We start from the raw sequence: 9,570 nt of genomic DNA on the forward strand, positions 1-9,570 counted from the left end.
CATTCCCCAGCCTGCCTGTAGTCACTGCTTTCTGGCTGGTGGCTTGTCCCCAGGCTCTGGTTCTCTTGGTGGGTTAGCGTGCTGGGCGTTGCCAGCAGTGACACTTCTCCAAACTGGGACTCAAAGCAGGCCACATAGAGGGCTCCTGGATGGGATGGTGGTGTGAGCTGGAGCTGGATCACCATCTGTGGCAGCAGGAGCTCAAGCCGCCAGCTTCACCTCAACTGGGAAGTGATCGCTGACTGCCAGGGCCTGGAGAAGGACAAGAGGTGGAGAAGTGTAACTCAGGGGTTCAGAGAGCCCTGAGTCGTCGTGGTGAGGCTGGCAGGGCAGCTGTGATTGCACTGCCAGAACCTTCTGCCTGCTGGTGGGGAATGTGATAACCCCACCCCAAACATACCAAGCACACAAGGCTCCAGTTTTGGCAAGGCTCCAGTTTTGGCACCTCTCATGAAGAGATGCCCAGGTATGGCCTGGGGTGGGTGCTGGCAGGGGAGCAGCTGCCCTCCAAGACTCCCATGTCTCACTTGGGAGCTCTGTGCCAGCTATGGGTGGTTGGAGGTTGGCTTGGAATCTCCCAAGCCCTGGAGACCTGCCCATGAAAGGCCACCAAAAAACCCTATGTATTTCATCTCTTCCCTACAGGAGCAAGCAATGACCCCAAATCACCCCTCCTGTTTCCACCCACGGATCCTTTGTCACCCTGAGCTCCTTGTTTAGGTGGCTGGAACCAGCTCAAGCTGCTGCTTGCTTCACATCCAGTTTTGTGCTGACACTTAAATGTGGCAGCTACATGGCTGCACCAGGCTGCTGAATCCCCAGCAGACACTGGCAGTGCCCAGCACTCACCTCCTCCTGGTCCAGCCGGAAAGCACGCTGGAAATCGTAGATAGCAGCTGAATTTGGCACGATGCTTCTCTTCAGCTTGGCACCACACACCACGATCCTGCCAGGGAGATACAGCTGCTGGGTCCCTCTCCTGCCCCCACTCTTGGCTGCTGGTGGTGCAGGGTGGGCAGGGAGTCCTGGGGTGCTGGGGAGGGGGACAGAGGTGCTGTGGTGTCGCTCACCTGTCGTAGGCACAGTGTGACTTGCCCACGGTGGTGTCGGTGCCATCGGGGAGCAGCCACCTGAAGATGTCGCTGGTGCGCAGGCGGATCGATGACCAATCGCTCTGCTGGACGTAGGCGCAGTCGGCGTTGAAGTCCCCCAGGAACATGATGTTCTGTAGTGGGGAGAAGGGGGAGCTCGTGGTGGCTGGGGAACAGGTCACCCCCACACCAGTCCTCCTGTGGAGGTCAGCTCTGGGGCTCAGGGCATCACCCGCGGCAGGGGACAAGGCAGGAGCAGGGTTCCCATCTCACCACCCTTCCACCAGCCTCAGAGTGAGGACTCAGTATGGGTTGAATGGTCTCTGGGACTTGGCACTGCTCCCGATGCTGGTGGCACTCACATCTGTCCCCCACTTCCTGATGATGGCCAAGTAGACATCGTAGAGGGCATCGATCTCAGCGACGGCATCGTGCGGGGCTGAGTGCAGCGGCACCAGCACAAACTCCTCCACTTCTGCCAGGGGAGAGGGATGTCAGCCCCATGGCCACCCTATGTCACCACCCAGCATCACTTATCCCCAGGCTTACTGGTGTGGGGTGCTGAGACCCTCAGGATGAATGGCTCCCGGCTGAAGATATCTTGGGGGTCTTCATATTGATAGGTGTCCACTACAGACACAACATCTGTCCTGTGGGACCAAAGAGATGGTGACCCTGGGCCAGACATAGCTCCTGTGTCCCCTCCATGGTGTTGGTGGCCCCGTGGTGACAGGAGGCAGCACATCCTGTTACCTGTAGATGAAGAGGTACATCTCCTTGTAGTTCTCCCGTCCCAGGGGGCCGCTGATCTCATAGTCGTATGAGGACTTGGACACGCTGCAGAGACACAAAGGCAGGATGGTGACATGGTTGATACCATCCTGGAGTGGCCTCACGATGGCCAGAGGCCGGTCCAGCCATGGAGTTGGCACCAGCCAGTCCTGCTCTGCTGTGTCCGTGGCCCAATGTGTCCCAGCAGTGGGGTGATGTGGGTCGTAGTGCTCCAAGCCACACTGCTGTCCCTATGACCCCAGGGTGGCTCCTCAGGCACATCTGGCCTCAGGCAGGACACAGGGAGGCTCCTGTCAACCCCTTCTTTGCAGGGACGCTTCTCACCTTCATTTGCAGCAAAGCTAAACTAGGTTAATGAGTACCCTGGGAGCCTGGCGTCACCCTCCCTGCCTTGGCTGCTTTGTGGCCCTGCTGGAGGGGACACCAAAGGTATGAGGACATGGGCTGGATGTACCTGCTCAGTAGCACTCACTGCCTTTCTGCCCAGCTCCATCTTGTCCCCTCATCCAAAATGGGGTCAGCACCCAGCTGGCCAAGGGTCTGCCACCCTGTGATGCCCAGTTTTAGCCAACCCCAGTAGCCCAATTTCCTCCTGAGCTTCTTACTTTGGAGCATCATCTGCTGCTGGGTCCATCCCATGGTCCCCTTGCTATACCCAGGGTCCCAGGGTGAGAGAGTCTGTCTGCTCCTGCCCCCTTCATTCCCCATCTCTCCTCTGCCACTTCAGGTTAGGTTTTGGAGACAGAGCTCTCCAGAACTGTAGCTCCTTCCCATCCTGTGTGATCTGGTGGGATGGCAGCTTTCAGAGGTGGATTGTGCTGCTTGTATCTCCCTTCCCCTCCCTGGATTATTCCTGATGGTGTTCCAGTGCCTGCTCAAAGCTTCAGCCCAGCATTTTCCTCCTATCCCCCTTCCCAAAAACAAAACCTCTGCTGATGGATTACTTTTTCTGGCCTTTTATTGCTCAGCCAGCTTGGCTCTCCCTGCTGATGCTAGTGTCTCAGCCTGGGCCTGTCCCCACTCGTACCTGTTGAGCTCCTCCATGAGCTGGGTGACAGCACTGAGGTCGGAGTCGCGCACCTCCTGCACCAGCACCAGGTCATAGCGGCGCAGAACCTGTGAGCCAAGAGGGATGGTGATGGTGAGAGGGAACCTGTGACCAGCTCAGGGTCACTGCCTTCCACCCACATCCTGGCTGAGCACCTTGATACATGGAGCGCAGCACCACGGGGACCTGCACGTCTGTTGGGGCCAGGGCAAATGTCCCCATGGAGAGCTCAGAGGGACCATGGGGTATGTGTGACACCCCAACTTGGACCCCACCAAATCTTCATTCACCCAGGGCACTGGGATGCCATCTCATTCATGTCCACATCCCCACATACCCCTGGCACAGGAGCCACACTTGGGGTTTGCTCCAGTGCCACCGTGGCGCTGGTTGCACTCACGTTGATGATGATGTTTGCCACTCCCTCGTTGGACATCTTGGTGTCCCCAAATGACTGAATGTTGAAGGCTCCGATGCGCAGCGTGGCGCTGGCTGGGCACAGGAGAACCACAGCCAGCAGGGACAGTGCCAGTGCTACAGTCCCCATCCTGCCAGGAGTGATGTTGATTCTCAGGGAGGCAGCAATGGGAAACTGCTTCGGATTTGGTGATAAAGCAAAAAAAAAGCCCCGTGCAGGTCCTTCCAAAGTCCTGGTGCATGACAAGGTACCACGATGAGTCCTGCCTGGAGCAGCCCGCTGAGCCAGCACGGGGTGTCTACCGGCTCTCTGGTCCCAGGGGAAGCTAAACCTCATCCTGCTGTGGTGAATCCACCCAGCAGCTCCCAGGATCGCCCAGCTCTACTCCCTGTCATGATATCTCCATCTCCTGCCAGCCCCAGCCACCACCAGCAGCAGCACCCTGAGCTGTTCCACATCTTTGATCAGTCCCCACTGCTGGGGTAAGGGAGCAACTCCTTATTCTAGCTCATCCCAGATCATCCCAGTCCCTCCCGGTTCCCGGCTGAAGTTGCGGAGCCCAGATCCATCCTTACCCTGCCGAGTGCACAGCGCGTCTGCCGCCCGGGCGGCGGGAGGGGCGGCTTTATTCCCGGTGGATGTGCCGGCAAAGCAGGATGAGTCGGACACCCCCGTGGGGGTTTTGGCATAGCTTTGGGTTCCTTCCTACATTGGGAAACCAAAAAGCCACAGGGCGGTAGGGCGGGGCTGGCATAGCCACCCCTGTGCTGAGGGGATAAGGGATGGCCGGGAAGGTGTGGCGGTGCTGGGGCATCCCAGCAGGGCTGCGTGGTCGTGGGGCACTCGAGGTGCTGCAGCTGGGGTGGCACCCCCTAGGTCACAGCATAAGGCATGGTGGCCAGGCAGGAGGTGAAGGGTGATGGTGTTGACACGGGTGATTCAGAATGGGTAATTAGAGAGGAGAGAAGGAAATAGAGGGGAGAGAAGGAAATGGTGGGGTGTCCAGTGCCTGGGTCAGGCAAGCTGAGCACCGCCAGCCTTGGCAAGAAGGGACAGCTGCAAGCCCCTCCAGCAGCCCCTGGTGACACAAGGCAGCCCTGGCTGTCACTTAAATCAGCCCCACGGGTGACCCAAAGCAGCCACAGATGCCACTTAAAGCAGCCCCACTGGTGTCTTAAAGCAGCCCCAGTTGTCACCTAAAGCAGTCCCACTGGTAACCCAAAGCAGCCTCAGCAGGGCTGGTGTCCCTCACACCAGCACATGATGTCAGCCCAGGACATGATGTCAGCCCAGGTCATGATGTCACCCCAGGTCATGACATCACCCTGGGACATGATGTCAGCCCAGGTCATGGTGCCACCCCAGCTGAGTGAGCGGTGTCTCTGTCAGGGAGCTGGTGGCAGAGCGGATGGGGAGGTATCAGCTGCTCATGTCAGGACTTGCCAGGCTCTGGCGTGCACCGCTGGGTTTCGCATCCCACACCCAGTCACAGGATGAGTCCAGAGTCCCTCAGTGCCCTGCCCGCACTGAAACCCCCCACAGGAGGCACGACACCCCCCAGAGCTGACTCATGTCCTCCAGCTCCCCCCACCCTCACCCTCAGCACTCTGTCAGCTAGACAGGCTCTGGCAGATGCGGCCCCATGAGCCACGATCCCACACCACAGCAAGGTGGCCAAATCCTGACCAGAGACTCCTGGGCATTTTTGGTGTCCCTGCTTTTGCCACTGGCAGTTCAGAGGGGAACAGCACTTTCCAACCCATGGGTCTCATTCTCTTGATAACGGAAGGGGACACCTAGCCCCAGGGAATTCCCTGGTTCCAGCCCCAGTGGGACTGCCTCTGGCAGGGAAATGGGGGCTTGGATGTGAGAGGTTGAAGGAACCCTCATTCCAGAGTTGCAAGGGCTGAATAGGCTCATTTTTAATGGAAGCAGAGGGTGTGCCATCCCCACAGGACCCCAGAGAGCAGCTCCTTGCAGGAATGGCAGGCAGCTTGGCTGGCAATGGTAGTCCATGGGCTTCCAGGAGGGATGCAGGTGCATGCTGGGGTGTCCTGGTAGCCACCAATACAGGGATGTGCTCAGCGGGATTTCAGTGTCACTTCCACTGGGAAATGGTCACTGACAGCCAAAGCCTGAGTGTGGGGGAAAGAAGGGAAGTGGCTGAGCTTGTCTGGACCCCCCAACACTGGCATAGACCCCAACACTCCACCCCCCAAAATTTAGGAAGTCCCCCAAAATGCTCAAGCAGAGGGTTGCATCAGCGCAGGGGATGTGGCCATGCCACCCTGGGGTACAGCCTGGAGAACAGGGAGCCCACCCACACTCCCAGGAGGCATAGTGGGTTGATGCCAGTGCCAGTGGTCTGGTGTGCCCCAGCCCCTCACTCACATCCTTGTTCTGGAGTTGGAAAGTCTTCTGGAAGTCGTTGACAGTGGCGGAGCCGGGCACGACCTCCTGGAGCAGAGCGGTGCCGCAGGCGACAATGCTGCCGGGGCATGGTGGGGGCATTAGAGTCCGTCAGTCCCCCCCGTGCCAGCGGCTGTGCCACCACTGCAGTACCCACCGGTCATAGGCACAGTCGGTGGTGTCGGCGACGGTGGTGTCGGCACTGTCGGGGATGAGCCACACGCAGTCACTGAGGGAGCGCAGGCGGATGGACGGCCACTGGGCGCTGGTCACGTAGGAGCAGTCGGCGTTGAAGTCTCCCAGTAAGATGATGTTCTGTGGGGCAGCACACCGTGTCCCTGCCCATGGACCTTACAGGGCACTAAGGGCTCCCTAAAGCCTTAGGGGGCACCAAGCACAAACAAGCCCCCCAGTAATGGCAGCGGAGCCACCCAACAGCTGTCAGCTGGACATTGCCGAGCTGGCACCGACGCTGATGTGTACGAGAGGTTTCCTGTGGGTCATGTCCATCCCAGGATGGCCACTGGGATGTGTGGTGGCCATACCCCAGCCCACCAAGCCTCCCTGGGGAGCAGCTGAGCTCTCCACTACCCCTTACATTAGTTGCCCACTTGTCGATGACATCGGTGTAGACATCATAGAGCGCATCAATCTCTTTCGCCGCGTTGCTGGGCTCGGCGTGCAGGGGCACCAGCACAAACTCCTCCACCTCTGCCAGAGAGGTGGCTGTCAGCCCCTGGCTTGGGTGCAGTGCACTGGAAGGGAGCAGAACACCCAGGGAACCACCCTAGGCCAAGCCCCTGCTAGCAGCCAGGCAAAGCTACCAAAGGGGAAGGGTGTATTGGTTTCCTGTGGTCTGCCTGCCCTCCGGGCTGGAATGCCTAGTGAGGAGCTGTGTCCCTCCATGGGTGGTTTGGGGTTTGATGCTGGTTTCCCATCAGTTTTTCCAAGCCACTGTGGTTTTGGGAAGGGGATAGGGGTGGGAGAGATGGGAGAGTGTGTGCGCCCTGGGGAGGTTCATGGGATGTGATGGCATGTGGCAGGGGATGGCACAGGGTGGGAAATGGCAGGTGATGGGGGATGGCAGGTGATGAGAGATGGCATAGGATGGGAGACAGCACCCAGTTAGAGGAAGCAGACAGCAGGATGTGGCACAAGATGGTTGGTAGTAGGTGGCAGGAAATGGGAAACAATGGGAAACAGCTGGGAGTGTGCAACTGGAGAGAACACACAATGGGAGATGACAGAGGATGGGAGATGGTACATGGTTGGAAACAGTAAGTGGTGCTGGGCGTGCTGAGCAGGTACACAGGACCCTTAGGAACCCATGGGTGGGAGAAGCCTCCACAGCAGTGAAGGACTCCAGTGAAGCCTCTGAGCAGGGCTCCAGGGTGCAACCTCCCCCCTAACAGGCATAGATAGATCCAGGCTCAGCCCCATGCAGAAGGGACCTTGTGCCAGGTCTGGGCAGATCCCAACACCAGCTCTGCTCACGTGTGGTGGGTGAGGAGAACTTCACAATGAAGGGCTCCCTGCTGAAGATGTCTGTCCCACAGGGTTCACAGCCATCATCATAGTAGTAGCTTTCCAGCACAGAGACCACGTCCGATCTGAGGAAAGAGAGCAGGGCAGCCCCACCACAGCTCTGATGGTACTCACCACCCTTTGGGAGCTGCTGAGGTGACAGCAGGTGACACAGTGGATGCTGGACCCTGGCAGCATCCCATACCTGTAGACGAAGAGGTACTGTTCCTTGTAGCTGCTCCGACCCAGGGGGATGCTGACCAAATAGTCGTATGGGTATGGGGATGCACTGGGAGGGAGATGCAGAAAGGGTGAGAGGAGGCCCCCTGTGCTCCCCAGCACCCCTCAGGCTCTCTTTGGCCAAGCCAGAGGTACCCCAGCATGGCAAGATGCCAGCTGGGTTTTGTCCCAGCCTCCCATTTGAAGGTGCCCTGTGCCATCGAGGTCACCTGTTGAGCTTCTCCATGAGGTTCTTCACAGCGCTCAGGTCAGAGTCTCGGACCTCCTGCACCAGGGCAATGTCATATTCTGACAGGATCTGGAGGGACAAGCTCAGAGCTGCTCACCCTTGGCTCATGGAGGCACACATGGGTGCCTGGACTGCACTGTGAGGGCTCCCAAGGTGGCAACAGAAAAGCAGCCAGGGACCTAAAAGCCCAGGGATTTCCTCTGCTGATTCTAATGTCCTCTGTCTTGAAAGGACCTTGGGGTGACACCGTGCCCCTTTACACCCATCTGTTTGCCACCCACCATCCCTGCAGCTCCTTACCTGCAGGCTGCTCTGAGGGAGGAACCTGAGCAGCACCAAGCATCACCCATCTTGGTGATGGGGACCAGCAAGAATGGAGGTGGCCCAGGTTAGAGATGGGGGAAGAGCAGATGGATAGATGGATGGATGGATGGATGCATGGATGGATGCATGGATGGATGGATGGATGCAGAGATAGGTGGGTGGGTGGGTGGGAGGAAGGCAGGCAGGCATAGGTGGGTGGATGGGGATGTGTGGACTAGATGAATGGGTGGGTGGATGCGTGGATGGAGAGAGGTCTGCAGAAAGTTAATGTCCAACTGCCCCAAGCTGGCTACACCCCAGAGAGTGACTAGGACAGCTCCTCAACCCCCAGCACTCACAGAGACAATGATATTAGCGATTGTCTGGTTGGACATCTTGGCGTCTCCAAACACCTTGATGTTGAAGGCACTGATCTTCAGCGTGGTGGCCACATGCAGCAGGAGAGCTGCAACCAGCAGTGACGGCACGAGCCTCAAGGACACCATCCTGCACGCAGAGGGGCAGGGATGGTATCAGCACCCTTGGCTGGAGGTGGAATTCAGTACAGAGGACAAGGGTGACCAGTGTATTCCCACTGGCTGTGCTGGGTTCACTGGAGGTGTGCATTTTGCAGTGAACCACCAGGGCCCAGGGATGGTGCTCTCCCATCCAGCCATCCAGCTCCTGCTGACGCAGGGCCTTATCATGCCTGTCCCTCCTGGAGGAAGGCCAGACTGCCCATGAGGCTGGAGCAGGTAATTTGCTGGCAAAGAAGGGAACACCATGTCAGGGTGACACAGAGCAGCTGCTTCCTCCGTCATCATGCTCAGCCGAGACACCTCTCCTGGTTCCGGGGCAAGAGCTAGCAGTGTGCCTCTCCCATGCCTCCCTGGGTGTGTGTCAGAGACACAAAAGTCCCTCCAGCAGCTGTGCTGGGAAAAAGGATAGACCCCCCTGACACCTCTCCCCACCTCCTTCCCTGCCTGCAGCATCTTCACCTAGGGCATCCTGCCCACCTATTCACCCCCCCAGCACTGCCCCTGCCCCGTTCTCACCCCAGCTGGAGTCTCCCAGAGCTCCCGACTGAGGCAGCACAACAGCTTCCACCACGGGGAAAGGCATTTGGGAAGCATTCCCCGTGGCACTCGGCTCCCCCAGGGTAATATTTCACCAGCTGATGGGAACTGAGCCCTGCCCAAGCTCAACTGCTCTGAGCACTCTGCGCCACTGGAAGCCAGGACGGGCTGAGAGGATCAGCAGACACCTGGCTTTTGGCACACCTGAAGCCTGGCTGGAGGAAGGACCTGCTGCCCCCAGGCTTGCTTTTTCTGCTGCAAATCCAGAGCCCTGCTGTCCCTCCAGCTGCTAGTATGGCAATTTGGTAATGTGATGATTTGGTCACGCCAAAAATTGCCCAAAGCCCCACAGATCCTCCCCGCTCCCGGGAGCACAACAGCCTAGAGGCTCCTACATCACATACCTCCTGGGTGATGTTCTGAGCTGTGCCCAGGCCCAG

General features: G+C 58.5%; 2 protein-coding genes across 3 annotated transcripts; both read right to left on the bottom strand.

The window, feature by feature from the left end:
* Window position 1: 1 nt before the first annotated feature.
* LOC137445325 (deoxyribonuclease-1-like 2) lies at window positions 2–4,077 on the bottom strand. Of its 2 annotated transcripts, none has more exons than XM_068146932.1 (9): window positions 3,925–4,077; window positions 3,332–3,523; window positions 2,911–2,999; window positions 1,845–1,928; window positions 1,641–1,741; window positions 1,454–1,566; window positions 1,071–1,225; window positions 850–946; window positions 2–252 (listed from the first exon to the last, which is right to left on the bottom strand). In XM_068146932.1, exons 1-9 carry the CDS (start codon window positions 4,036–4,038, stop codon window positions 202–204), a joined length of 996 nt encoding a protein of 331 aa, XP_068003033.1. In that variant the 5' UTR covers window positions 4,039–4,077; the 3' UTR covers window positions 2–201. The 2 variants fall into 2 exon arrangements, with proteins under 2 accessions (XP_068003033.1, XP_068003032.1); XM_068146931.1 differs by having other exon boundaries at window positions 3,332–3,479; window positions 3,925–3,928.
* A 1,182-nt stretch (window positions 4,078–5,259) lies between these two features.
* On the bottom strand, window positions 5,260–8,560 carry LOC137445324 (deoxyribonuclease-1-like). The gene is made up of 8 exons (XM_068146930.1): window positions 8,414–8,560; window positions 7,732–7,820; window positions 7,488–7,571; window positions 7,253–7,368; window positions 6,357–6,469; window positions 5,916–6,073; window positions 5,741–5,837; window positions 5,260–5,484 (listed from the first exon to the last, which is right to left on the bottom strand). Exons 1-8 carry the CDS (start codon window positions 8,558–8,560, stop codon window positions 5,431–5,433), a joined length of 858 nt encoding a protein of 285 aa, XP_068003031.1. The 3' UTR covers window positions 5,260–5,430.
* Between the last annotated feature and the right edge of the window lie 1,010 nt (window positions 8,561–9,570).

Source organism: Melanerpes formicivorus, unplaced genomic scaffold, assembly GCF_026170545.1.
Source record: "Melanerpes formicivorus ecotype bairdi unplaced genomic scaffold, bMelFor1.0.p_v2 SCAF_14, whole genome shotgun sequence".
Classification (NCBI taxonomy): domain Eukaryota; kingdom Metazoa; phylum Chordata; class Aves; order Piciformes; family Picidae; genus Melanerpes; species Melanerpes formicivorus.

Coding starts and splice junctions, on each gene's coding strand:
- LOC137445324 (XM_068146930.1), bottom strand. CDS start 8,560: ATGGTGTCCTTGAGGCTCGTGCCGTCACTGCTGGTTGCAGCTCTCCTG. Junction 6,470..7,252: donor GTTCTCCTCACCCACCACAC/GTGAGCAGAGCT, acceptor CCTCTCTGGCAG/AGGTGGAGGAGTTTGTGCTG. Junction 5,838..5,915: donor ACCGACTGTGCCTATGACCG/GTGGGTACTGCA, acceptor ATGCCCCGGCAG/CATTGTCGCCTGCGGCACCG.
- LOC137445325 (XM_068146932.1), bottom strand. CDS start 4,038: ATGCCAAAACCCCCACGGGGGTGTCCGACTCATCCTGCTTTGCCGGCA. Junction 1,929..2,910: donor CTCATGGAGGAGCTCAACAG/GTACGAGTGGGG, acceptor GTGTCTCTGCAG/CGTGTCCAAGTCCTCATACG. Junction 1,742..1,844: donor ATGTACCTCTTCATCTACAG/GTAACAGGATGT, acceptor TTGGTCCCACAG/GACAGATGTTGTGTCTGTAG.